Source organism: Epithele typhae, assembly GCF_022376455.1.
Source record: "Epithele typhae strain CBS 203.58 chromosome Unknown BXZ73scaffold_2, whole genome shotgun sequence".
Taxonomy (NCBI): domain Eukaryota; kingdom Fungi; phylum Basidiomycota; class Agaricomycetes; order Polyporales; family Epitheliaceae; genus Epithele; species Epithele typhae.
In genome coordinates this window covers 742,499-769,119 of record NW_025954193.1, presented here as the reverse complement: position 1 = coordinate 769,119, position 26,621 = coordinate 742,499, and the positions used below count along the sequence as shown (strand labels likewise).

At 58.0% G+C, this 26,621-nt stretch overlaps 9 protein-coding genes across 9 annotated transcripts; 3 read left to right on the top strand and 6 right to left on the bottom strand.

The window, feature by feature from the left end:
* Positions 1 to 565: 565 nt before the first annotated feature.
* On the top strand, positions 566 to 2,707 carry BXZ73DRAFT_73358 (subtilisin-like protein; the record flags this gene model as incomplete). Its single annotated transcript, XM_048021884.1, has 5 exons — positions 566 to 1,252; positions 1,308 to 1,428; positions 1,483 to 1,590; positions 1,646 to 1,962; positions 2,024 to 2,707. 5 exons carry the CDS (start codon positions 566 to 568, stop codon positions 2,705 to 2,707), a joined length of 1,917 nt encoding a protein of 638 aa, XP_047883160.1.
* A 294-nt stretch (positions 2,708 to 3,001) lies between these two features.
* BXZ73DRAFT_73357 (uncharacterized protein) lies at positions 3,002 to 4,414 on the bottom strand (the record flags this gene model as incomplete). Its single annotated transcript, XM_048021883.1, has 4 exons — positions 3,002 to 3,150; positions 3,209 to 3,236; positions 3,324 to 3,473; positions 3,686 to 4,414. 4 exons carry the CDS (start codon positions 4,412 to 4,414, stop codon positions 3,002 to 3,004), a joined length of 1,056 nt encoding a protein of 351 aa, XP_047883159.1.
* A 651-nt stretch (positions 4,415 to 5,065) lies between these two features.
* On the bottom strand, positions 5,066 to 7,465 carry BXZ73DRAFT_86712 (uncharacterized protein; the record flags this gene model as incomplete). Its single annotated transcript, XM_048024288.1, has 4 exons — positions 5,066 to 5,143; positions 5,201 to 6,053; positions 6,109 to 6,488; positions 6,539 to 7,465. 4 exons carry the CDS (start codon positions 7,463 to 7,465, stop codon positions 5,066 to 5,068), a joined length of 2,238 nt encoding a protein of 745 aa, XP_047883158.1.
* A 763-nt stretch (positions 7,466 to 8,228) lies between these two features.
* Positions 8,229 to 9,678, top strand: BXZ73DRAFT_86711 (DnaJ-domain-containing protein; the record flags this gene model as incomplete). The annotated part of the gene is made up of 7 exons (XM_048024287.1): positions 8,229 to 8,313; positions 8,376 to 8,427; positions 8,478 to 8,545; positions 8,601 to 9,259; positions 9,311 to 9,392; positions 9,447 to 9,569; positions 9,623 to 9,678. The coding sequence occupies 7 exons, from the start codon at positions 8,229 to 8,231 to the stop codon at positions 9,676 to 9,678; spliced, it is 1,125 nt and encodes a 374-aa protein (XP_047883157.1).
* A 26-nt stretch (positions 9,679 to 9,704) lies between these two features.
* On the bottom strand, positions 9,705 to 12,817 carry BXZ73DRAFT_38795 (Cullin-domain-containing protein; the record flags this gene model as incomplete). Its single annotated transcript, XM_048018257.1, has 11 exons — positions 9,705 to 9,956; positions 10,006 to 10,143; positions 10,205 to 10,455; positions 10,521 to 10,818; positions 10,874 to 11,155; positions 11,207 to 11,296; positions 11,349 to 11,855; positions 11,907 to 12,245; positions 12,303 to 12,653; positions 12,723 to 12,737; positions 12,791 to 12,817. Coding segments are annotated over 11 exons (2,550 nt in total), but the record flags the coding sequence as incomplete, so codon positions are not given.
* Positions 12,818 to 13,373: 556 nt separating this feature from the next.
* On the bottom strand, positions 13,374 to 17,159 carry BXZ73DRAFT_38411 (ARM repeat-containing protein; the record flags this gene model as incomplete). Its single annotated transcript, XM_048018182.1, has 11 exons — positions 13,374 to 13,583; positions 13,649 to 13,905; positions 13,962 to 14,298; positions 14,349 to 14,907; positions 14,962 to 15,217; positions 15,270 to 15,444; positions 15,498 to 15,662; positions 15,715 to 15,855; positions 15,936 to 16,699; positions 16,759 to 16,862; positions 16,927 to 17,159. The coding sequence occupies 11 exons, from the start codon at positions 17,157 to 17,159 to the stop codon at positions 13,374 to 13,376; spliced, it is 3,201 nt and encodes a 1,066-aa protein (XP_047883155.1).
* A 1,239-nt stretch (positions 17,160 to 18,398) lies between these two features.
* Positions 18,399 to 20,421, bottom strand: BXZ73DRAFT_38543 (glycoside hydrolase; the record flags this gene model as incomplete). Its single annotated transcript, XM_048018217.1, has 9 exons — positions 18,399 to 18,497; positions 18,572 to 18,635; positions 18,706 to 18,938; positions 19,006 to 19,065; positions 19,122 to 19,175; positions 19,232 to 19,670; positions 19,880 to 20,058; positions 20,110 to 20,131; positions 20,183 to 20,421. 9 exons carry the CDS (start codon positions 20,419 to 20,421, stop codon positions 18,399 to 18,401), a joined length of 1,389 nt encoding a protein of 462 aa, XP_047883154.1.
* A 1,797-nt stretch (positions 20,422 to 22,218) lies between these two features.
* BXZ73DRAFT_38640 (WLM-domain-containing protein) lies at positions 22,219 to 25,011 on the top strand (the record flags this gene model as incomplete). The annotated part of the gene is made up of 10 exons (XM_048018235.1): positions 22,219 to 22,401; positions 22,459 to 22,513; positions 22,582 to 22,652; positions 23,267 to 23,281; positions 23,339 to 23,429; positions 23,488 to 23,573; positions 23,651 to 23,880; positions 23,970 to 24,039; positions 24,082 to 24,833; positions 24,930 to 25,011. 10 exons carry the CDS (start codon positions 22,219 to 22,221, stop codon positions 25,009 to 25,011), a joined length of 1,635 nt encoding a protein of 544 aa, XP_047883153.1.
* A 606-nt stretch (positions 25,012 to 25,617) lies between these two features.
* Positions 25,618 to 26,213, bottom strand: BXZ73DRAFT_38046 (uncharacterized protein; the record flags this gene model as incomplete). Its single annotated transcript, XM_048018113.1, has 2 exons — positions 25,618 to 25,680; positions 25,740 to 26,213. The coding sequence occupies 2 exons, from the start codon at positions 26,211 to 26,213 to the stop codon at positions 25,618 to 25,620; spliced, it is 537 nt and encodes a 178-aa protein (XP_047883152.1).
* Positions 26,214 to 26,621: the final 408 nt, after the last annotated feature.

Genomic DNA, 26,621 nt, shown 5'->3' with positions numbered 1-26,621 from the left:
CCGTACGTTACCTCCGTTGGCTCCACTCTGTCCATCTCCCCTTCCTTCTTCCCATCGCCCTGCTAACCTTTGCCACAGTCCAGCGGCGTCGAGTCCGCGACGCCCGTTTCGGCCCCGGCGGCGTTTTTCCGCGCCCGAAGGTGGCAGAACCGCGAGGTGAACTTCATGTAAGTATCCTTTTTTAAACCTTCTGGCAAGCGATGCTGTGGTGGGTGCATTGGATTAGGAACGGAAAAGGGCTCACTGGTGCAGTGCATGCGACATATGCAGCTGTCATAGCTTCCGACGGGAGCGGCCATGTTGCAATTGGGTGGTTTGATGCTGTGAACTGGCTGTGAACGTGGATGTGCGCGGGTGCGCGCAGGAAAGAAACCGTGGAAACCATTTTGATCTGCTACACCGCGCGTCGGGTAGCACGGAGCGGAGACTATCATGATGGCTGTCCCAACTCGGTCCGCGGAACTCACCGCGCGTATGAACATGCGATATAACATCGCGACCCCGTCCTCTGCTTCTCTGCTCTCTCGGGACGGTCCTCTTTTGCTTCTTTTTCCGCCGCCCTGCCATGCTTTTCTTCTCGTCTGCTCCTCTTGGTCTGATAATTGCTCTCGTCAGCACCCTCGCCTCCACATCCGCGGCATCCACTCGCTCCAGCCCCCTCCTCTCCCGCCACGTCCTCCATGAGCGCGGTTCCATTCCCCCCGGCTGGTCCCTACGCCGCCGTGCGGACCCCGACATGACCCTCCCTCTCAGGATCTCTCTGCAGCAGTCCAATCTCCACCTCCTCGACGACTTCCTGCTCGACATCGCCGACCCGGACTCCCCCAACTACGGCCGTCACTGGACCGCTGCGCGCGTCAAGGAGACGTTCCGCCCCGCGGACGCGTCCGTCGACGCTGTTCGTGCATGGCTCGCCGCCGAGGGCATCGCTCCCGCCCTCAGCCAGGACGGCGTCCACCTCCGCGTCGACCTGTCCGTCGCCGACGCGGAGCGCCTCTTTGCGGCCAAGTACTACGTGTACGGCCATGAGGAGAGCGGCGAGGAGCACGTCGCGTGCCACCATGGCTACCATCTGCCCGAGCACATCGCGGAACACGTCAAGGTCGTCACCCCCACCGTCCAATTCGGCGGGATCACTGTGCTCGGCGCTCCCGGGTCTGCCTTCGGAAAGCGCGCCCCCAAGACGCCCGCAGGTCCGGCGGGCGGGATTGGCAGGGTGGGCGGCGGAAAACGCACCAAGCGTCCCATGGAGGTATGTCCCATTCCTCGCTGCAAAGGAGTTGGACTGATTCACCCGGATGATGCAGGCCATGGCCTCCATGGAGGACCTTGCGAACTGCGACGTGACCGTGTTTCCGGACTGCATCCGCGCTCTGTACAACTTTAACTACACGTTCCAAGATCCGGAACACAACTCAATCGCTGTCGGTGAGGGCGCATGAATACACGCGTACAATTCGCCGCTAATCGAAGTACGCCTAGTTGAACTCGAAGGCCAGACGTATCTACCCGACGACCTAACTACTTTCTTTAAGAAGTTTGCTCCCGGACGGGTTGGACAGGAGCCCACGCTGGTCAGCTTTGATGGGGGTGAGTTATAAAGTGCGCCTTGAACCAAGCCTTCAGCTCATTGAAACCTTACCAGGCCATACGAACTTCTCGGAGACCGATATCAATGACATCGGCGAGTCCAACATGGACTTCATGCTCGTCATGGGCCTGACGCCTCCAGAGCAACAAGTTCAGTTGTACCAGCTCGGCGGCGAAGATCCCTTCGACGCCATGCTTGCCGGCTTCGACGCCTCCTTCTGCGACTTCAAGAACGCGACCGAGACGTACCCGAACCTCGACTGCGGCAACAAGCCCCCTCCCGCATATGTCGTCTCTATCTCCTATGGCGGTGTGGAAGACCTCTTCGGTCAGGCCCCGTTCTCGCAACAAGCCTGTGCTGAGTTTGCCAAGGTGCGTCCCTCCCGTCCCTTCCTTTCTCGGCTGCCCGCCCACATCCCCTCCCCACCCACAGCTAAGCCTCCTCGGCGTGACCTTCGTCGTCTCCTCCGGCGACGACGGCGTCGCCTCCGCCCTCCGCGGCTCCTGCGTGCTCCCCGACGGTTCGCTCGGCACCGACTCCGGCGCCTTCACCCCCTCCTTCCCCGCCTCCTGCCCCTACGTCCTCTCCGTCGGCTCCACCCAGATCGACGTCGGCGCCCCCGTCTCCGCGCCCGAGTCCGCCACGACCGCGTTCTTCTCCGGCGGCGGCTTCAGCAACCTCTTCCCGCGCCCGCGCTACCAGCGCCGCGCCGCCGCCCGCTTCCTCGCCGCGCACGACCCCGGGTACGGCCCCGGGGTGTTCAACCGCACCGGGCGCGGGATCCCGGACGTGGCCGCGAACGGGTGGAACACGACGGTCGTGCTCGACGGCGCGTTCGCGAACCTGGGCGGCACGTCCGCCTCCGCGCCGGTCTTCGCGAGCATGCTCGCCGCCGTCAACGACGCGCGCGGCGCGGCGGGCAAGGGCCCCGTCGGGTTCGTCAACCCGGCGCTGTACTCGCACCTCTTCGCGGGCGTGTACCACGACGTCGTGAACGGGAGCAACCCGGGGTGCGGGACCGGCGGGTTCGAGGCGGTCGAGGGGTGGGACCCTGTCACGGGGCTCGGGACGGTCGACTTCGAGAAGATGTTGAGCAGGTTCATGCTCCTGCCGTGATGATCCACTGGGACTCTGTATATCTATGTTTTAGTTTCTTGTTGCGCTTTATTACACTGTTGATTGTTGCATACACTAACACAGTCGCTACATATGATAATGACGGCTTCCAAGTAGCACGATGAGGACGATATACTACTTGTGATACTGATGGGGGTAGAAGGCATGTATAGAGCAAAAGTGTCCGTGCTCCCAAGTGAGTGTTGATACATCCTAGCCATTCATAATGTACAGTGCATCCGACAAATATCCGCGCAGCTCACCGTTCTATGTACGCACCGTCGAACAGGCCGCTCAGAACATGAGGGGCTGAGGGTGGTCCGGCAAGCTCATCAGCGAGGCGTTGATCGCCTCTCGCACCCGCCTCTTCGAGGCCACGTCCCCGGATTGCCGGTAGCCCGCGAAGACCTCCTGCACCTGGAACGAAGCCGCGGCGACGGTGTCTGGTAGAAACAAGTCAGCGTCGCGCCAGGGGCCGAAGTGGCTGTGGAGCCCACGCACCAATGTGCATTTCCGCCTCCTTCTCCATCTGCGCGCGCGCGAGGGTGGACGGATGGGCGTGCCGGAACGTCAGCGCACAGCGCGACATGACACATGGGGAGCGGTGACCACACACCTTCTCGAGCTGCGCGTACTGCTGGGCAGGCCCGGCGCCGTACCCGCCGCCCGTGAACAGCCCTGCGCCGGCGAGGGCCTTCATCCGCGTCTCGAGCTCGGCTTTCCGTGTCTCCCAGGCGCGCTTGAGTTCGTCAAAGCAGTTCTGGACCTGCACGCAGTGGAGGCGGAGGCGGGGCACGTCAAGAGCAAGGATCAGCGACGGCCAAACACGGAAACAAGATGGAGACGCAGGGACGAAAGAGGCAAGGAAGAGGAAGCGAGGTCGGTGAGGCGGTGGAGCGCGACATGGAGATGAAGGGGCGCAGCGGGCGGGCGATGGGGGAGGCAGAGACAACGGATCATTCGCGTGGGCAAACGCACCTGTTTCCACGAGTATGAGTCCCAAGCCTCGAGCTCCGCCTTGTGCGCGTGCACGTACTCGCGCGGGTGCGGCGAGCGGTATCCGTTCGCCTGCGGCCCCGGCGACTGCACCTGCGTGCCGAGCCCGGGGGTGCCCCCGCCCGCGTACGGGTCAAGCTCGGGCAGGTACATCTGCTGCTGGGGCTGCTGCTGTCCCGCGAAGCCTTGTTGGTACCCTTGCGGCTGTCCGTACTGTTGTGGTTGTTGTTGCTGCTGCTGGGGGTAGCCAGAGTACTGAGGCTGTTGCTGCTGTTGCTGCTGGCCGTACGCGCCGGTGACATGTGCGTGGAGCTGCTGCCCGAACGAGCTCGATGGCTGAAACGGCATCCCGGATGACATCTGCTGTTGGGGCTGGGGCTGGGGCGTCCCGACGAACGACTGCTGGCCGTAGCCGACCTGGCCAAAGCCCGAGCCCTGGCCCCAGCCGTTGGCCTGCGGCTGCTGCTGGCCGTACCCCTGGCCATACCCCTGTGGAGACATAGGGCCCGGGCCCGGGGAGACGTACGGGTTCGTGTTCAGGCTCGAGGTCGACGGCTTGTTCATCCAGGACGTGAACTGGGGTGCAGTGGCGGGGTTGTCGGAGCCGGTGATGTCCGGGAAGCGGGCCGCGGCATTGGCGGAGTGGTCGATGAACGGGTTGTTGGACGGCTCTGGGCTCAGGCAGCCATACGGGTTCAGTGGCTGGCGCATGAGGATGTGAGTGGCGGTTGAGGGGGAATGGAGAGGAATGAGCGAGAGAGGCGGAGGGTATGAGCGGTGTGAGATCGAGCACATCGGTGGCTGCGCACGGAGTGGTCAACGCGTGACGTGACCACTGTCGCCGTCACGTGGTGCGCGTTTCATCAATTACTTGAGCACTGAGTGCCAATATACAGCCTCGCTCACAGCCAACCGAGTAGGATATCTCAGGGACACTCGCTGGCGAGAAATGCGACCATTTCCCCCCAATTATAGACTTTCGATTCTGCGGGCAATACGTACGTTGGCGGTCTCCTTACGGGAGTCGCCTACTACTTGCCTACTACTTCCTCGCGAAACGCTCCAGGTTCCTGTGACTCTGGGCACGCGCTCTCGTCGTCCTCACACCTTATATTCAGCCACTCCCCGCTCACGCATAGACATGTGAACATACTGTAATCCATACTCCCCTCTCGTCCCCATATGTGCTATGGTACAAACATACATGCATACTTGCAGCAACTAGTCGGTGGTGTGCGCCTTGCGCAGATGGTAGAGAGTAGAGACCGAGTCGAGAGAGAGCATAGTACAAGAAAGAAAATAGCCAAGAAGACGCGGATAGAAACCGAGACTCGAGTCCCATCGACGAGCTCGCGCGAGACGTCACTCGGCAGCCTGGACCTGCGCGTTGGCACGGGTTGCATGCTCCCATCGCGTCACCCGCCGCCGCCGCTCGCGTCGCTGCGAGCGCAAGGACGACCGATGGCGAGCGGCAGCGTGCTCGCTGTGCTCGCGCACACGCTCCAGCACACGCTCCCGCATGCCCTTTGCGTTCTCGCGTGCCGTCGCCACATTGCCGCGAACCGTCTCGATCAAGCGCTCTCCCGCGGCGCGAAGCTCCTTGGCACGGCAGCGCGCCCGCTCGTTGCGCGTGCGGATGTGCTCGCGCATGACCGTGAGCGCATCCCGGGACTGCGTCCACATACTCTCCGCCTGGGACTCGACTGAGGACGCAAGTTCGTCGAGAGCTTCAAAAAGTTCGTCGTATTCCGCGGTATCTGGCGCGAAGACGGTGCTCCAGTCGAGGTACTCCGTCAGGGCACCTGCTAGGCGCACACTGAGCGAATAGATCGAGTTGTCTTCGTCCGTAGCGCGCGCCTTGCCCTTGTCATTGCCGTGCGCTGAGGAAGTCGGAGTAAGCGAGGGCGCCTCGCCTGGGTGGAAAGTCTGACCATGAACCGATGGCGTTTGTGCGGTGGGACGAAGGCTGAGATCCGTGGTCGGCTTGAACTTGTCCGGCCAGGTGATCAGGCCGCAACCGCAGGAGCACTCGGACGGAACATCGGCTTCCTTGTCTTCGCGGGCTGGTGCTGCGGAAGTGGGGGAAGGGATTGCCTTGGTTGCAACAGAGGAGCTCGAGGTGGAAGCAACGGCATATGGGCTGATTGCGGCCAGCGCGAAGTCCTTGAGCGAGGACGAAATTAGCGCCATTCCGGTCGGTGTCGTAATGGGGGTACTGGAAATGGACGCATTGACTACTGGTGCAGGTAGCGGGCGAGCAAGCTCGATCGTAGGCGAAGGTCGGCGCGTCATAGCACCGGGGAGTGACCGGTTGACCAGGTACCCAAGCACAATGGAGAGGATTGCAATGCTGTGATTGTGAAATCAGTAAGTGGACATTTTGTACCACGAAGGAGTGTACATACAGCGTCAAAGTATGGCGCGAGGCTAGGCTGTACCCTGTGGGGTGCTCCGACCATGGTAGGAGCGGCTTGAAGTAGCGCGCAACCCGCATGCGGGACGCCCGTTCAATTTCGTCTTCTTCGACAACGAGGGACTTCGTGGAGGTGAAGGCACGTGAGACGAGCTGGGAGGCTGGAACACCCATGTTCTCCCATTGCTGCTCTGCGTCGAGCAGGCGATCGGTGGTTTCGGCCTTCTCGGACAGGTCTTCTTCCAGTTGACTGAGAACGGGGAGATACAGCGTGTGTTGAGACAAGACGACATCGGGAGATGGCAAAAGAACGATGGCGAGTGAGGGTCGGTCTAGGGAGCCAAGGGGTTCCAAGGGGGTGAAAGAGCTCGGCTGAAAGTTGTTGGTGTGAGTGCCGAGCGAGTCAAAGTAAGAACACCAACCTCTTTGTCGCCCGTTGCCTTCTGCGTGCGATCCACGATAGACACAATGCTATGACCCCTTCGGCCACCGCTCAATGTCGTGCGTATGTCGCACGGAACGTTCATGGAAGGAAGCGACGAGAAGCCGCATTGGGTGGCCGCCATGAGCTTCTCGAGCACTGCGTGGGCGACACGGTGTTTCATCGCCGAGGAAAAGCCGTAGAGAACGATGTAGAAGTCGATGATGGAGCTTGAATGGATCTCCGTCTGGAAACCTGCGCTGTCGTGCGCGACGACAGGCACGAGGGATGTAACAGAATCCGCGGCCATGGGCGCTGGCTCCTCGTGAACGACGGGTAGAGTGTGCGTCTCGCCTTCCGAGGGGGTGAAATCGGCATCAGAGGGGACGGATATGTCCTCGTATGACGGATTGAGGTCATGGACAGACGGCGTCGAGCTCGTGAGGGGGTCGGGGAAGGAGAGGCGGAGGTCGCGGGAGTGGGTGATGGACGAGTTGAGCGAGTTGGAGCGAGACGCACTGAGGGTGCTGACCATGCTCTGGTCGAGCGCGTCCTTGACCCGCTGATCCTCTTCAGGGTCTCCAAGGGCGGAGTGACGCGCTACCGCGGCCTCGGAGAGGGCGGCGACGCGGAAGGATAAAGATTGTTCAGAGAGGGGGAGGTCCTGGTGCTCATCTCCTGCAGCAGCTGGGGTCTCGTCGACAGCGTCCTCGAGGATGCCCTCCCACACATGAACTTCGCTGCGGTGGGAGCCGGAGATGCTTGCGAGGGACTGACGAGATGGGGAACGCAAGTCGACATCCTCGCGATCGCTGACGTCCGAGCCGGCGAGTGAGTCGTTGTCGGAGGCCCTACTGCTGATGTCGAGCCAGTCGGAGTCGGAGAGGCTGTCGACCTCGGAGAGATAGGCTTGATCGTTGGGATCCATGGGCATCGATGTGAGTGCTGGACCGGCACTCGAGCAGAGGAGAGAGGGTCAGGAGGTGTGCATGGGGACGGTCGCTTATTATATGCGGAGGCGCGGAGCCGCCAGTTGACGGCCGCCTACCCAGAAAGGAACCGCATCATTATCTTATCGCTTGTCCACAACTCAACCATCGGCATTCGTTCCCTCATTCAATGCTTTCGAGCATCGGATCGCTCAATAGTGCTGCAGCAAATACGGGGACAGGCTCTCGGCTAACCCTACGCCCTGTTCAGTCGTCTATGTGGGCGGAATGGTGCTGGTGGGATGCGTGAGTGCCACCGGGTCGCCGGGCCTACGTTAGTACATACATGACTCTGAGGTCCCTGATCAGCATGCTCAGGCTGCTATCGCAGCTTCTCATGCGGATCCTGGACTCCCTGCGGTGACCATCGATGTCTACTATTGAGCTGCGGCGCGCAGGAGACACGCAAGCATGCTGTCGTGGGCCCACTGCAGCACCCCACGTTGAGAAGGCGACGTGGAGGACGAGATGAGTCGACCGCCAAGCGCTGCACAGTCTCGTCGCGGCCCGGAGAAAGCTAAATGACGTCGCTTCGCCGAGCGCTCCGTGAACCTCAACCCGAGGTTAGGGGTCGCAAAGGCGCACGTGACTGCTTTCCGCTACGTGTCCCCATCCCAATCGAGAAAACCGTCAGTGTGTCCCGCCACCCGCAGCGCGTTGCAGACCGCCTAACGTGTTCTCCTTCCCCTTTCCCTCGCTGGCATGGGGTCCTCGGTCTTTCTCCTCTTCCTCATTGTTTCCCTCGCTCTTCTCGCGCATGCAGCCGACCTATACAAAGTCCTAGACCGTTAGTCCAAGGCGCGCACCAGAATGGCCTAGCATGTCTCTGACTGACGCTACCTTGTCCAGTCTCGAGGTCAGCTTCGGAGCAGGACATCCGGAAGGCATACAAGCGGCTCAGGTGCGCTGCTCAGCCCCATCCTCTCTCCTCTCCATAAACCTCTCCTGCAGTCGGAAGTACCACCCAGACAAGAACAAGGAAGCGGGCGCAGAGGAAAAGTTCGTTGAGATCGCCCATGGTGAGCCCGCCTCTCTTTTCAGGCCCCCCTGCTCTCTCCGCTCATGCGCGCGCAGCCTACGAGGTCCTCTCCGACTCCACCAAACGGCAGATCTACGACCGGCATGGCGAGGAGGGCCTCAAGGCGCATGAGGGCGGGCAGGGCCACCATGCGAACCCGTTCGACATGTTCCAGTCTTTCTTCGGCGGCGGCGGCCACCAGCAACAGCAAGTCCGTCGCGGACCCACGTCCGTGTCCGAGTTCGAAGTCTCGCTCGCGGACGCCTACGTGGGCGCGAGCATCGACTTCATGGTCAAGAAGCGCATCCTCTGCGACCACTGCCGCGGCACCGGCGCCGCGTCCTCGGACGATATCCACACCTGTAGCGCGTGCAACGGCCAGGGCGTTCGTATCGTCCGTCAGCAGATCATGCCCGGGATGATCAGCCAGAGCCAGGTGCAGTGCAACGAGTGCGGTGGGCGCGGGTCGGTCATCGGGAAGAAGTGCGCGCACTGCGGCGGGAACAAGGTCATGGATCACACACAGCACTACACGCTCGAAGTCCCTAAAGGCGTCCCGGAAGGCCACGAGGTGGTGTATGAGGGCGAGGCGGACGAGAACCCGGATTGGGAGGCCGGAGACGTCGTCATTCGTATCCGCACGAAGAAGGACAAGGGTGCCTGGCGGAGGAAGGAGAGCTCGCTTTACTGGAGGGAGAGTATATCCGTCGAGGAGGTGCGTACTCTGGTGACGAATCTGATTTCATCCACTCATTGTCACCTTTAGGCGTTGCTGGGCTTCGAGCGCAACCTCACCCATCTAGACGGACACATTGTCGAGCTGAAGCGTAAAGTCGTCACACAACCAGGTATGAAATTACGGACGGCTTTGAATGAATCTCCGAGGATTGACCATTATGTAGGTTATGTGCAAGTGATCAAGGGGGAGGGCATGCCAATATTCGAACACCCTTTCGAACACGGCGACTTATTTGTAGAATACAACGTGATCCTCCCTACAGAACTTTCGTCTGAAGCGAAAAAGCGTATGTGCTCTGTTAGCCTACTGTTCCGTGCCTGTGTTAACCTTCTTCCCCAGGCATATTCACCGCGTTCCACCCAGAAGGTGGCAACCACCATAGTGATGAACTATAGATGCCTGGCCTGTAGATGTACATACTTCACGGTATCAGGTACTGCACTAATATTATTTGCGGATCTCTCGGATGCTTTGAAGCTCTGTCACTTCGATCAAAGCAAGACTTTGATAACAACGACAATGAGATTACACTGATGGTACAAGACAATATGACATGATGCAAGTAACAACTCATGCCTGGAAAATGAATTAGTGTCTTGAAACGGATGAGCGTGTAGCGACGTACTAGGTAGTTGTACGATTTCCGATCTTCACAGCGTTCCAAGTACTCTCGCTGCAAAACGTCAGTAAGACTAAGGGTTTGTGATCGTCATCAGGCTCACTTCAATCAAGCCTTCTATACGTCTCTTGATGTTCGTAGGATCGGGTTGGAACCGACTTGCAAGTTGTCGGGTCACTTGGTTGATGAGGTCGCTGTGGGTCATATGTTTCCTGTCCTTCATGATGCGCACGATACACGCCTGAGGAGGTCCCACTTCGTTAGCAATCACATCCGAGGACGGCGGCGTTCAGCAGATTCACCTCTGTCTGGTGCTTGCGCTCCTCGTCGATCCGGTCCTTGGTCTCCCTGCGCTCCTCGGTATTCTCCACGCGCGACGCGATAGTGCTGATCTTGATCTTCTGCAGCGACGCAGAGAAGTCGGCATTGAACGAGAACGAGTCGGCCGGGTTCACGTCGCGCCCTGGCGGGTGCTTCTTCAGCACCTTGTACTTCGCGCACGCCAGCGACTGCAGTTGCCGCCTAAGCTCGACGTCCGGAATCGACGTGGCGGCTTGGATTTCCTGTGCGGTGGGAGAGGTGAGCGGAGAACGCAAGATGTCAATGGGCTAGCGGGACGTGCCTCGTAGGTCAGGATCTCGTCGTCGCGAATGTCCTCAAAGAGAAGCAGAATGACGAGCGCGAAGGTTGACATGTTGAGGTCGTGCTTTCGCGCGTTGAATGTGACGCGCACGTCTGCGTTCCCCATCGACGGCTGCCAGGTGAGCCGTCGTCCGGTATGTCGTCCGGTGTAAAACTGCTCGAATGACTTCATCGCTGTGATGAGCACCGCGGGGAAAGTGCAGGTGGGAGGATTGATCGAGGTTGGCCAGTACGTGGAAGTTTGTACGATGACAGTCAGGTCAATTTCCGGTGACTGCGGCACATGAGTGAATGAGAGCGAGAACAGTGGATGAACGATGATATCGTACCATATCATTGTTTCTGAGATAGTCTCGGTAGGCATCCATCGTCTCAGGGAACAGTTTCATGTCTTTGAACATGCCTTCGAGTTTCTGCGTGAACTGCTGTCCACACTCAACCTTCAACTTCGCAAGCATACCGCGCTCCGCATCATCGGACACGGAACGACCGAGCAGCAAGCGTTTAGAGAGGTGGCCCTTGTAATACCGCTCGAAGACGTCCTTGTCGGTGATGTAACGGAAGACGGTGATCGTCTTGTCCAGAACAGCGTCGACTTCCGTTTCCGATTTCTGGGGGCATGTGGTGAGCGATGGTTCAACGTGCAACGGGGGAGCACATACACCCTTGAGACCCTTCTTCAAGTTCTCGTCGATGAACAACGAAATGAATTCGGGTGCCCGCTCGTTCACGTTAATGAACGTCTCAAACGCCTGATAAAGGCGTGTCAATGGCCGTCACCAGTAGGCTACAAAGAGCACTCACCTCATTCACACAACTTTCCAAATCGCGACATTTTTCGAAGGCTCGCTGCCAAATGCTATCGAATCTATCCTTGAGATCGAGGACATCTTGGACCCATTTGAGAGCAAGAGTGAGCGTTTGCGACGCAGCCGCCGGACGGGCCTTCGCCTTTCCTTTGCCCTTCGCAGACGTTTCGACCTCGTCTTCTCCGGAGTCGGCGCCGTCGGCTACTGGTGCAACACCTTGTTCGTTGATCTCCTTGCCACGTCTAATGACAGTCTCCCTAAGGGATCGCTTGAGGGTAGGAAGGCCATCCGAGACCTTCGTAAAGAGACGGTACATCCGCCCGAGGTCGTCGATACGGTCGTTGTCTATCATCGCATCGAGCCCGGAGTTGGACATACAGATGACGTCCTTCAGATGTGCAGACACGAGATTCTTCTCCAGGATCTTCCGGAGTGGAGGCATCGTCTGGGTGGTCAGAATGTGATGTGTCCGGTCATCCTCTTCTCGGAATCGTGCCTCTACCTAGATACCACACTGAGCGAAGACCATCTCAAGTAATTGGGACATACGTACTCGCCGAAGATACTCTGGCGCATCGCTGGTTTCCAGCAGACGTTTCCCTTCTTTCGAGTAGAACGCTTCGCTCTCTATCAGGATAGCAGGTTCGATGTCGCGCTTGTATATTGACAGCGTTTCACGATGAGCTTGGACAGAGAGCTGAATGAAGACATCGACGCAGCCCTTCACGGAAGACCGATCGACCGTGTAGCCGTCGCGCTCAATCTGGATGAGAGTCAGAATCGCGGAGATGACATGGTCTTCGATGGGGTTCTTGATGATATGCTTGATGAATGCGTTCAGCCCGGCTTCCCACGTCTCAGGGACTTCCGCATTCTTGGTGTACACTCGATCCTGAGTGCGAGCATGGTTGGCAATGCAATAGAAGGGCAAGCATCGAAAGGCACACACCATGTACTTCAGCACATCCCGCAACTTCGCCAAGCTCGATGTATGGTCGTCCCAAACCTTCTTCAGAGCCTTCAGCACCATCTCCCCCTCCTGCGCCTTCTGAACCGGGTCCCCAGACGCATTGGACGGGAACGCAGGGATGATGTACTCCCGTGCGAGCTTGTCCAGATTGTCGGCAACGAGTTGCGCCGTCCCTTTGTAGAGGCGCTCCCCGGACTTGTACAGCACCATATTGTACGCGTAGCGATGCGTCTCCTCGAAGGACAGGTTGGCCGCGTTGTGGTTCTGGATCTCGATGATGTTGCGCGAGAGCTTCGCCCAGGTCTCGTCTATGGAGACCTCGGGCCCATGCTAGCGTGCCGCAAGCGACTCTGCGGGTCAGAGAGCTGACGGCGAGGCGAAGAGCAGAACCCACCGTACCTTGCGGGCGGGTTTCTGTCGCAGACGGTCAGACACGATCGCCTTACTGGTACTGTGGATCGCCTCACAATTCGAGCCCTGCCGCCTCGCATGCGGGAAGACACTTGGTTGGGACGACTTGAGAACACGCAAATTCAAGCGAGTGTTTCTGAGACATACCCGAGCTCATTGCGAGTAGTAGGGCGGAGTGTGGGTGGAAATTGGTGGAAAGGAACAAAGGTGGCTGCAGCTGCAGCACCGTGTTCACCGGTACCGGCGCAGGTCTCAAGCGCTTGATCAAAAGCGCGCTTAGCCGACTCATTGGGTCGCTGGATGACTTCATGAGCAGACACGGTAGGCTTCAACTTCCAACGTTCATTCCTGTCATCTAGCGAGGACTATCACTAGCAATTACGGTATTAGCAAGGGGCCTCATGAGTACAGGTGCTATGTGGTGGTGGATACAGTGGGGTTCGTAAACGGCATGTGGGGACGAGCAAGGAATGTAGTGAGGCCGCGAAAGATAGTGGCTGTAGATGACGGCAACGGATGGACTAGTGTACGAGTGGACAGCAATGGCAGTGCGAGGCGCGTAGCGTGAGTCGAGCGGGGTCGTGGCATGTCAATAAGATACGTTACATAGCGGTACGAACGCACGGGCGAGAAGGGGTACTATGAACCCGCACGAGAGGCGCGGACAAAATCCGTGAAGTATTTTCGGAAGGCCTTGGGGTCCAGATCGCGCATCTTGGTGGCGAACTCCATAGCGGTGGGCTGTGGCCAGTTCTGGGAAGGTAGGAAGACGTTCACGAAGAAGTCGAAGGCTTCTTGTTTCCGAGCTTTCGAGATTGTCTGCATGAGGTTGGCGATTTCATGCAAGACCTGTTCAAAAAAAGTTTAACCGCTAAGAATGTCGATGAAGGACTATGATAGGTAATATGACTCACGACGACGATCTGCCCGTCCTTGATGTTAAACTGAGGCAGAGACAAGATGGCGAAAGCAGTGGGCACCACCCGCTCGTAGACGAACCGCTCGAAACCGGGAAACACTTGCTGCCCACCACCAGCAGTGGAGGGGTCTGCCCACGCTGATACGGCACGCCCGAAGAACGAGAAGGCGGCTTTTTCGCTGGAAGGGTCTGAAGGATCTTCGGCCAGACTAAGCATGCTCCCAAGCAGGATCTCAAGTTGACCCTTGTTCCCTGCACACAATGTGTAAGGAGGATCTCTTCGAAGGAAGGCATTCCGTTCGACTCACTCTCAGAGATGAACACGGTGTGTAGTTTCGAGCCGACGATGGTAGTCAGGAGTGATAGGTAGGTCTTCTTGGTGTCCATATGGACGACCTGATCGTCGGTACCGGTGACAGGTTGCGCAAGGATCCCATTGATGTGGCTGCTGAGCGGTCCAACGAGTTGATCAAGTACGTCGAGGAAGTCGCCTTGCAGTTTGTGAATGGTCAGACTGATGAAATTCATGAAGTCGATCAACTCGGTGGGTTCGAAGTGTGCGAGGAGGTTGGCCATGAGCGGAGGGATGAGCTGTGCAATGTTCGACCCTGTGGTTCCTAGTAAACGAGCGAAGGCAAAACGAGTCTGTTCCATGGTCAATGTCGGAACTTGCGTTACTCCGGAGACACACTCACCGCATCGCGCACAACCCTAAAAACGTTCATGGCTTCCAAGCAAACCAAGATCGCCTGGCCAATTTCCCGAAAGACCTCTAGTGGTGGAGCATGGTATCCCTCCGGGACTGGACTGGGGTACTCAGGAAAGCCCTTTGCGACGTTTCCCAGAGCCATAATGACATGGTGGACCCTGAGGATAGGCATGACATCGTCTGGACCTTTGACCGCCTGCAAACTGCCGGACAGGTCGTCCAGAAGCGGACGAATTGTTGACAGCAGCAACGACGAAGCCTGGTCGGGGGCTTTGTATAGGAGGGAGATAAGTGTTCCAACGGATTCGAATAAATAGAGCTGCGAGTCAAAGGCGGTGGATGCGGCCACGGCTTCTGTGAGTACGTCTTGTGGTTCGGGGTTCTCTAGTTCCGGTAACTCCACTTGAATAACAAGGAGATCACGAATGCCTTCGAGAAGTTGAACAGCAAGCTCCGGGGTGACCTCATTCCTGCATTCCTTGATGAACTTGCAAAATAGATAGTACAATCGTGAGCGTGTACTTGAATCCGGGCTGTGCAGTCCTCTACGCGTGTTTTAGTAACACAAACAGGTTTACCAGACGAAAAGTTCAGCATACCGTGGACCGACCACGGCCTGTAGAGCGGGCATGATGCACTCTTTTCGGACCTTGAAGAAGTCGCCGTAGCGCGCAATGGTCTCAAAGAACTGCATGGCTACGGTCTTGTGAGGATATTCTGAGATGCCAGACTGGACGAGGGTGTAGATCATCTCCCCGTGACTAGTGAGAGGGTACCCGGAATAATCTGTCTCTTTTCGCTTGTCCTTGTCAACAGCTGGAGCTTGGCAGAACGCCGCACGGCCCTTTCCGCCGCCTGATAGAACGGTTAGCTCATTGAAATGCATATACACACTCTCGATACGCACTCTTGTTCATCTCTCCGAAGATATAGACGAGATATATGGCGAGTTCGGCATCATTCCACTTGAGGGACACTCCATTCTGGTACGCCGTTAAGGTGTTGAGGGCGAGTGTTCGCACTGAATCGGTAACGAGGTTGGGGTCGATCACTAACGCAGAGTCCATGAACACTCGCAATTCCTAGTATGATGGTGAGTAGCTTCGACGGAAGATCGAACTTCTCGGATAGTCACTTTGCGCAGCTCCTCGAATGCAGCTTGGTCATCTTCGTCCATATCGTCCGGTTCCGACTCTTCATCCCACTTCAATTTCTCCAGAATGACAGTCAGCAAAGACGACAGAAAAGAGCGTTTTGAAGGTTCGAGTGGGTCTGTTGCGGATTTCCGCTGCTTTTTGTACTGTAGTATGTTATGAGATGGAAGTCCAAGCAAGCCAAGGCGGGGTACGTACGCTGTACAGCACGGTCGACAAGAAGCTGAACACCGTAGAGCATGTGTCGTCATACTGATCCGCAAGGAAATGCAGCATGACGGGGAGGATCTGCTCTAGAAGCTGGGTGGCCTCGCTTCGGACGTTCTCGTCGGGGCACTCCTATCAACGGGTACAAGATTCTATGAGCGAACGCTATCTCGCGGGAACGGTCGCATGTAAAGTGACGCAAGAAAACTTACATCGGTCAACTTGCAGATCTCCAGACCCAGCACGTTGAGCAGCTTACCGAGCGCCTCTCGATAGCTCTCCTCACCCTCATCCGTGTCCTCACCCCGAGCGACCTGTTCATTGCGCGTTCGTTCCTCCAAGGCTTCTAGTACCTGTCCCAGTGAGAGAACTTTGATGAGCTGCAGCTTGTCCATAGGCTCTTTCAGGCCTTTCGCGACGATCCGAGTGAGCGCGAGCGCCGTGGCTAGCCGGATCGCGAGCGAGGAATCCGAAAGGAGCGTGAAGAGGAGGGAGACGGTGTCGCGCGTGACGGTGAGGTTGATATCAATCCAGCCGACGTAGGAGGCGAAGGTGCGGATGCCCCAGTCGACGACCTCCACCGCCTGATCAAGTTCCCGTTCAGATGCCGAGGAGCCTGTCGTGTCTTTTCGGAACTGGCCCATACGCTCGACACCGTCCGCGACGATGGTGAGGACGGCTTCGTTGATGCGCGGGGCGTCTCGTTCCCGCACGGCGTCGCGCACGTTGATGTCGCGTGCGTGCCGGGCTGCGTCGAAATTCCGAGCTGACTTGAGGATTTGGTCCGCGACCTCTCCGGAGATCTCGAGGACGACGTGGAAGAGGAGGAGAGAGACATGGGGGTTGAAGGTTGTGGAAGAGGTGGACTCAGGTGGATGGATAAGGCCGAAGAAGTCGGTGAAGAACGTCGGCCATTTGTCGATGTAGGTGCAGAGGAAGAAGAGGGTGAGGGTATGCGCAAACTTGTTTCGCAAGACTGGGAAGGAGATACAGAATCAAGGAGGGGGGTGTATGCGGGGTAAAAGGTGCACTCACACGAGGCTTCTGACTCGGCAGGGCCGAAGAGATATTCCGACTGGATGTAGCCCAGCAGAGCCTGTTGTAATGTTTGAAAGGTCTCTTCTTCTAGTGGCTCAGATCTTGACAGCAGAGTCAACCTGCATCAGCATCTCACATCGACGGATTGTGTCCTGCGAGACTCACCGCCTGTCCAAGAACTCATCTAGTACACGCAAAGCGAAAAACCGTACTTGAGCTGGGTGTTTTCGTCCCCCATTTTGACCCGCTTCTACGAAGATAGCAAGCGCCAGACGCCAGGCAGATGGATCCCGCTGGATTGCAGACAAGTATTCGAGGGCTTGGTTGTGCAGTGCGCTTTGCAATGGATCGTACGCAATCAGAATAGCTTGAACGAATTGGTCCAGACTCTGATCCATGGCGAGCAAGGGGTGTACGTGTGCCGCCAGACACGGAGAGAAAGAGGAGGGAGAGTGAGAGGTGACTAGGATGTCCCGCTCCTTGTGAGTCGCAGAACTTCTTTGCCGCCGTGCGCCACCGCCGCGACGTCGATTATCCTAATCTTTCACGACCACGTGCCACGAGATCGACAACAGCTCAGTTATCTAAATGTGGTTCAAGGCGAGTCGAGTGCTGATAAGGCAGAGAGAGAGAAGTTTTTCTAGTTCCAGCGATTTTTTAGAACTTAAGACCTGGGGCTTTTGTTGAAGTCTTGAAGATCTTCCTCGAGTCAGATGCGGTCATCGCCAGTTGCATGCACGTGAGACGCGTCACTGCATAACACAAGGCGCGGCCTGCCACCAACCCGCCACATTAGGGACAAAAAGCTGAACGGCATTTTGAGAAGACATGCAAAAACTACTGTATACATGATAGTTGGGAATGTGGTAGATTATTGGATTGCTGGCTTTATTCTACCCGGTTGACGCAGCGCACCTTGCCTCGTGTGTGGATCATCGCCCCACGGCGCCGGATTCTTTTGAAGTCGTTCATGGTTTGCCCAGGACTACGACACGCAACGCGTTACGGCTGATAAGGACACCAAACACCAAACCTTTCCACAGTCGACTGGCAGGGTCGACGGGGCGTGGGCATCCTGATGGGATTGGAGGGAAATGAAATGATGATGTCCGGTTTGCGAATCCACGCGCGTCGACGCGGGTATGAGATTCGATCTCATCGGAGATAAGGATCTATGCAAACGCCAGACCGGTGAAGCCTGTCGGCACAACTTCCTCCGCAGGGGGGTCATGGGGCCTTGGCTTAAGCTCCTGAACTACGATGCCCCTGAAGGCCGGTCCGAGTCATCCATGCGGTGAAGAGGCTGCTTGTCCACTCCCGACCGTGAGCGTGTGACCGGCCGGGACCACCAGTTCTCCAAAGGGTTGGCGTGGACAACGAGGCGGTGCGCTCTCCGAGGCGGCAGCAGGACCATCGGCAACGGAACCTCGTCCTGGATTTAATTACAACTTGTTAGGAACAATGTCTGCTGCGGCGCGCGGGAGTAGAAGAACAGTGTCCGTTATAGTAGATGATAAATACGCTGCGGTCCATCAGTCTCACATGACAGGAGTCCCGAGTAGCGCAAACTCACCGATGTACCGAGTAATAATGTTGGCCCCTCGACGTGGCAGTGCATGCACCGGGGGGGTTAGAGTCTAAGAACATATGTCGGGGTACTTCCTATCCGTCGGGTCTTGCGGGATCCAGCCGCCCTCCAATCCCTTCTGATAGCTCCAGTCGTCTGCGTTCTCGGCCTAGCGGAGTGTGTTAGATACCAGACTAGCTCTGCCACAACGAGGACGATACGGCATCGGCGGCAATAGCCTACCTTCCATGTCCAGAAGGTCCAGCCTTGAACTGCCTCTCCGATGGCGACCTGGGATTCGAAGTATCTGCACCAGCGTCAGCCAAACAAAAGTGGATGAGCGAACTGAATAAATCAAGGTAAGGAACTCTCCGCACTTCCGGAGGAACGTCTTGTAATCGTCACTGAACGTGGACATATTGCCGGTGTATCCATCGCAGTTACCGAAGGTCTGCTGGCCGGCCTGCCAGGTACCATCCCAGCGCGCTCCGACGCCACGCCCGTTAAGCCATTTCGCGCAGTCGGTGATGGCGTTAGACCATTCGCCGCTGATCGTGTATAGATTTGATTGGGCATACGTCTTCAAGGTGTCGAGAACGGAGCAGGAATACTTCAGAACAGAGTTTGCGCGTGAGCCTGCCGAGCGTTGGAGATAAGAACTGATCCAGGACGCTCACGTTAATGTGTTCATCTTGGGTCATTGCGAGCTGGTCGTAATTAAATATCTGGTACTCGTGCTGACAGACCCTCATTATTGTGTGCGCGGCCGTGGCACCTGTCAAATCCAACTCACGAAGTCCATGAGAACACCTTGACCGGAAGGTGGTGTCAAGAAGCCATCCCAGTTCTGGTCAAGTGGGATTTGTCAACTCGGCTATCCCACCGACGATGCGCGTCACTCACTGCAACGCCCAAAAAAGCGTCCCCGATCATAACCTTGAGGTCGGTCCCCGAGACACTACGGACCGCATCGTACCCATCGGTAAAGAAGTCGCGGACAATGGCAGCGATGTTGCTCTGCCAGCCGCCAGCCTCGTTGATGAGCTCGAGCACGTCGATCATGCCGCCAATCTGAGCAGCAATGAAGCGGACAATGTCGACAGTGCGGGAGACGTTGTTTCCCTTTGCCCAGTTCGCGCCACCGAGGCGCCCGGAGTTGTCGTACCCGTTCTGCGAGCCCGGCGCGCCGTGGAGGTCGAGGATGACGTGGATGCCGTGCTGTCGTGCCCAGCCGAGCGCACGTAAGAGGTACGGCCATGCTCCGGGGATGTAAGGGTCGGTCGAGGTTGTGAAGTTTGTATCCGCCGTAGTGATCGGAACGGACCAGTATCCGACTTGCATCCTACGACAAAAAAGTTAGAAGGATCGACAAAAAAGGGTAAATGTGGGAGGAGACGGTCGTGTCAACGACTTCGCACAACCAAGTCCATGACGTAAATGCCTTGTGCTCTATGCGGACATAGACCACATAGCTTGGGTTTCCTGACGCGGCCTCGTTGCATGCAGGCGTTCACGGATGAAGCGTCTGGAGCGACAGCACTTTGTACATACCTGACATGATTAAGTCCGGCGTTCTTGATCGCAACGAAGTCATCTTCGGTGATCCATGTATCCCAGTGTGTCTGCAAGACGTCTAGGGCGTGGTTGTAATCTTGCATCCCGCCGAACGTGTACTCGTCTATGATGTCGCCGTTGTTCGTGGCCTCGAAGATACTTGGTGTGATCCAGGGCTACCCAACAGTCATGACGCGAGTGTTCCAGCCATGCAAGGATGCGCTCACCTCGAGCACAAACCATCCGCCCCTGCGGTGAAAACTCAACACTCCCTGTCACGGGAGAAAACGTTGTACTCACAAATTGACTCCCCGAACGATATCCTGCCCATATTTGAACGGTGCGAGTGTTGGTAACGAGGTCGTCGAGGTCGAGGGAGGCCCAGAGGACGTCGGAGTAGCTGAGAGCGGCGCTTGGGGATTGGAGGAGTCGCCGAGCTGTGCGTTAAGCACGAGGCGACACTGCTGTTTCGCGCAAGTGGGCGTCCCCAGACACAACAGGAAAATCAAGCAAGCGAGACGAAGAAGAAGGAGCGGCATTCCGTGACATGGAGGAGTGGCTGAGAAGACGAGAGGACGGGGGGAACACGCCGAGCGGACTCTGGGGTTCCTGCACGCGGCCTGGTCGTGTCCGAGAGAGAAGCAGCGGCGCGCTCGGGCCAGCGGGCTCGAGCAGCACGTTGGGCTCTTGGCCAAACGGTCGTTTCAGGCGGCACCAGGTCCGGCGGCCGGCACGAGTGTGCACCACTTTGTTCTCACGAGGCCTGGCTCCTCCGCGCCCTGAAGCACCGAAGACATACACAGCTAGTGAGAAACGTGGGCTGAAACTCACCCATGCCGGAGCAAGACGCGGAAAATGCACACTTGTGCAGGCGATAAAACTAAACGTCTGTCTCAAGCATACCGTCTCCTCTCAGCGACACCTCGATCCGAGATCATGGTCTGCCGATCGCGATCGAAAAAAGCCGCTAAAGGACCAAGGAACGGGCATCGGCCGCCAACGACGTCGGTTATAGGTGGTTTACTACGTACTTCCCGGGCAGTGGACATTGGGCAGGGACTACATGCACGTACACATGGAGGGTATCAATACGAACCGCAAAAAGACTCAACATAGATTGCGTCTATAGCGTCAAGAGTCGCTCTGCAGGAACGAAGCTCAGTTGATGTGGGGGCGAATGTCTTTGCGATGGAACAACTCGGTGTAAAGGCAACCATCCGCTGCACAATACTCTATCCCATACATGACTGCATTGTAGCCCTGCATGACGCCCTCGTGAGCATACTGACAGTAAAGGGATAAAGGGAAACATGCCTTGACATATACCTGTTCCTTGATGGTACCGCGGACCCAGATATACAATCTGATCTGCACATCGACCTGCTGTCCCTGCGACCAAAGTTTCAGCCTTGTAGCAGACTGCGCAGTTTGTACACCGACAACTGACATGAAGCTGTGCACACAGCAGGTGCGGAGTCAGCAGATGGCGCAATGACAACGGATGGATGGACGACCAAGATACCCACATATTGGGACACAGGAGCGATCGGAGGGATGGGATGACTGGGGGGCCTTGGGGTCTAGCATCGCACATAGCGTATCAGACATCGTCAGCACAATGACATGGCGAGGACAACTAGACGACTCACAACCTGAGATGAGGGTCGCTGGGCACGAGCTACAGGGGACGTGCCGCGAGCCATCGACGATACAGTGTGGGATGTGGGATGGGAGATGCGCGTTCGGGGTGCGGGGACGGGGGGTGCGCAGGGGGCATGGCTCGCCTGGGGTTTTTAAAGTAGATGCCCATGGGGCTGGATATGAATGCCCTGGCAGGCGTTATAGGGGACAAATAACCCTCTTCCCGTTGTCTTGGGTCTTACAACCCTCGGCCCCCCGGCACTCGCGATGCGGCACTTGCAAAGTTATGGCGGGCGCCGCGGGGATCGTATTGAATTCATAGATCTAGAGATGTGCTGTCCGAAGGGTCGGTGACGGTGGCATGAGGAAGCCACAGCGGGCGCTGGGATGCGGTGGCTGGGGCGCGACTTGTGCCAGCGGATGGACATATGGTCACTCGGAATATTAGGTGGGTCTCGTTGTGACTTGCGTGGAAGGAGGTACTAGGACCTGAGGCCTGAGGGCCCGACGTTCGGGATCGAGCGCCCAACGTACCCGGAGATCGATACCTGGAGCGACAGTGTGACATAGTGACCGGTGACAGGACTTGACATGTGACATTTGGCTCCGTCAGCGCCTCGGCGTTTGCACAGAACGCGAGCTAGAGCCTGAGCTGTACATGTACCTCCGCTCACATCCACCCACAAAGGCTGTCTATGGCTCATGCTCGATTCAACGAACGGGAGGCGAACCCGAACCCGCATATCAAATTCATAACCCCGCTCAAGATGGTGGATTCTCAGGCAGAGGAGGATGCACGGCAGCTATTGCGCGCACTCGCTGCGCAAGTCAGACCCATCATGAAGTCCGAAGGTTTCCTTGTGAACAGTTTCGAAGAGGTGTGTTCTGTTGTCTTGAAGTTCAATATCAAAAAAACAACCAAACACTGGCTCTAGTACGAACACAACCATGTCTTTGCAGGTCGGAACTGGAACAACGGCGAAACCGTAGGTACGTTTGAGTTGTTACCGTGATGCTGTTAGTGGTGGGGTATGGAAACGATCTTGTTATGGACGAAGAGCTTGTCCTGCGCAGAGCAAATGGCTCTTTCTTACCGATTCCGTGGTTGCTGGGTACACTTTGTCATGAGGTGAGTGGCGCAACGATCTTGACTTGTGTGCATACCTCCCCACCACCACGAAGCTGAGTCCTGAGTGTTCAGGGATCACTCTGAATGCTCTGGACTCCCTTTCTCTTGGTGTCAAACACAGTAGCTGTCCTTGAAGTGTATTGAATATGCAATCTCACGGAAACGGCATGAAACACATCCTCTCCGCACCGTCTCCGGGGCGCTCAAGTTGAAAAGGGATTTGATCTGCCGGCCGCTTACCCGTTGGACAAGGAGACGAGATATTCGTCTTCTTGTCCTCATTGCTGTTTTGACCTAGACGGCTAGCGACTTGGAAGTTGCGGCGAGAGTCGCTCCCTGTCACACCACCGTCGAGGCTCCGTCCTTAGATGGGCCACATACACTCTTCGAGCACCGTGGAACCTACAGAGAGCATCTCAGGGCTGACCCTGCACGCTGAAACGGCCGTGCGCGGACGCTCAGCATCGACTAGCAGTGGAGCCCTGCGCTCATCGGAGGCAACACTCGTCCGGAAGATTCTGGCGCCCATTGACGAATAAAATATTAATGACCGCCTTGCCACTGCCGGTGTATTTGGATCCTCCGCTAATTCGCTTTGGGTTTCCCTCCGCCAGCTCGCGCACATCAAGGTGCGTCTAACATCACCACGTCACCGAGTGCCTTCCCTCACCCTGTTCATCGTCTAGCACATGAACCACGGACCTGCATTTCAGGCCCTCTGGAGAAAGTTGCGGAATGATGTAGGAGATCTCCAGCGTAAAGGCTACTATGGCGATGGTGCGTGCCCTCCCCTCGCTCGCTCTCATTGGAACCCAAAGTGATGTGGTATTCCTAGGTTACTGGTCCTCGGGCAGCCGACTATCAGACTCTGCAGTGATACGGGGCGAGGGTCTCAACGCTGACGAACTCCCGGAGTACGTGGTGCGTGACAACTTGTTCCGGCCTCACCCGATGCCTTCTTACGGGCCCGCCTCTTCCTGATTGGCTGAACGCATCAGTGCGGGGGCGCACAAGGGCGACGGAGGCCGACCTCCGTACGGCGACGTCGACGTGCCTGCGACACAGGTCCCTCCAACCACACTGGCGCGCAGACCGCGAAGCGGCGGAAAGCCGGGGCGCGCGTAACTGCCCAAGGCCTCTTTGTCGGCTCTGGCCGAGCGCTGGATGAGGGTGCCGAAACCGAGGACGCAAAACAATCTGGTGCAGGGTTTCGCAAGAAAGCAGCCAGGTAGGCACGCCCGCCGTCGGTGTACGACTGCATATTGCATCCGTTGCATTTGGGCGCTAGGTTGACTATTCACCCGACTCGACTTTCAGCAAACGCGCACGAGAAGAACGGGCTCGAGCCGCCGAACACCGCCTGTCTGCGCTGCGGGACCAAAGCGATGTCGGCAAGTCCCCAAATCCTTGCCACCGTGGGTAGATGAAGGCTGATCATCCGTCTGCAGCCGCGGCGGAAGGCGGTTCCGACCTCGAGGATGACGGTGATGAAGATATCCAGGAGACGGACCAAGACCGCCGACGCGTGCTGTTGGAGGCGGCGGACACATCAGAGCTCGATGCGTTGAAGGCGTGGCAACTGGACTACTCCTCGGACTTCATCCTACCATCGGCGGATCTTCCTGCACCAGGGCCCTCCGCCCGAGGCAACGATTCGACCAACAAAGGCCGGAAAGCGCAGCTGGGCCCTGATAACATCAAGCAACCACTGGACGGCAGCGCTGGTCGTCCCGCGATCGCGCAAGATATCCAAACGCATGGCGCTGCATCGAACCCGGCGGCTCACAGCCAAAACGCACGGCCCCCAGCGCGCCGTCCACCCGCAGGCCTTCAGCTGACCCAGATTTCACCGCCACTCCCGAATTCCGGAAACAAGCGGACGCCACAGGGTGGCAGCGCGCATTCTTTCCAGACGGCCCCTGCAGCGGCAGGAGGACTCCGAGGCTTCGCGCAGGCCGAGATAGCAACCCGGAAACGCGAGGGGCTGGGAATGGGACCGGGTGCCCGGCGCACGTTGGGTGCGCCGCCCTCGAACTCAAACCCAGACGCTGGATCGCGCCAGCGGACCCTAGAGGACGTCGTTCGGCAAGGCGGCACCCTGGGACGACACGGTCCATCGGTATCGAACGCGACAGACGAGGACTCCGCCGAGGGCGCATGGCCGTGCGGCGTGTGCACGTTGTGAGTGCTCCGTCCCCCGCCGTGCCTGGGGCGCGTGGCCGCGCTCAGGGGGCGGTGGTTCTTGGAGCTAGAGTGTGGCTAACGGGTCGGTTTCAGGGTCAATGAGCCAGCACACCTCGCTTGCGCCGCATGCGCGACGCCTCGAGGCGAGTCCGAATGGACCGGTCGCGCTGTCTGAAGGCTGCGCCATTGTTCTTGTCGCGATCGCACTCCGATGGACCCTACGGTCAGGGTTCGTGTCCGCCGGACGGAGCTTGGAGACATGGAACGAGGGTGTGCCTCGGGTTTACGTCAAGACTACTCACTGTACTCATACGTAAAGATTGAAGCACATAGCTGGCATATGTGGTCGAGAATTTCACCGCGACGTTCCATGAGATCGAAACCACCATGAGGACATTTTCTTGGTGCCGTGTCAGGCTAGCTAGTGACCCACGAACACGGCATGCATGATACAATGAGCCACGAAGCACGGCACTGGGTGAAAATCGGAGGGCGAATAATACGTCGACATGTGAGCCCTTCGATTGGGGTAACCACCCAAACATAGACCGGAGTGCCACAGAGACGCAGTAGGATCCATGAGATGACATTCAAGAGGGTTATTGTACAACGTGCAACGCTTCTTTTCCGCTATCTTCGCCGCAACATATAGAGATATACATTCCATCCACCCATATCCGTCGAGGGCATTGAGGGTGTCTTGAAAGCACTTAGAACCGCCAGCAGCTGTGGGGAACACGGTAGTTGAGGGTGGGGTGCATGCGCAGAAGCGTAGACGGACTTACAGAATCTGGTACTGCCTGATGCAGTGCTCTTGGCCGCCCCACGGGACGTTGGCCGCACCCTGCCATCGCACGCCCCGATGAAAACGCATCCCCTCCCTTCGAACGCGGGTGCACTCACCAGATGGGTGCCCGTCTTGCCCGGCACCATCGTCCCATTCACGCTCGCGAGCGCATGGTACAGCTTCTCCCCATTCTCCTCGTACCCGCCCTCGATCGGGCGCCGCCCCGACGGGATCTGCCCGTTCGCCGCCGGGACCCACTCCATCGTCGCCGGGTCGAACGGCAGGAGGTCGTACCGCCCGCGGTGCTCGTGCTCCGCGCCGCCGTACGCAACGCGCGGCGGCGGGCTGAACGCCGGCACGATCTTGCACGGGTGCACCGCGCGCTCGAAGATCGCGCTGCCGACGAACACCGGCTGCGCCTCGTCGTACGCGACCGGCTGGCCCGCCTGCGCGCCCGGGAACGGCGTGGTGTCCGCGAGTGGGACGCGGAAGCCGGAGGCGGGGGGCTGCTGCGCGGGGGCGCCGTAGGGCGGCGGCGGGGCGGGGGACGCGCCGCGCGAGTGCGCACCGCTCCCGCCGGGGACGGGCATTCCGTGCGGGAGGCCCATCGCGGCGGCGCCGAGGCCGGCAGGGATGGCGTGCGCGGGGGTGGGGAAGCTGTGGCTGGAGGCCCCGCCTTGCTTCGTCTTGTTCTTCTTGTCCTTCTTGTCCTTCTTGTGGTGGGAGTCGTCCGAGGACGAGGAGGACGAGGAGGACGAGGAGTTGCTGCGACGACGGTTGTGGCCCATGGCGAAGATTGCGAGATGAGTGGAGAGCGGGGGTGGTACTGAGTAAGTAGTGGGAGAAGGATGTAGATGAAGGACGGCGGTCGGTGCCTATGCGTCTTATAATAAGCGGCTACGCGATGCAGTGCTTTCGCCATCGGCTAGCTATAGGCGCGCGGGCGGTGTGGTAGACCTCCTCAGCGTTGACGTCGATGCACAGGCCCACCGTCGGGC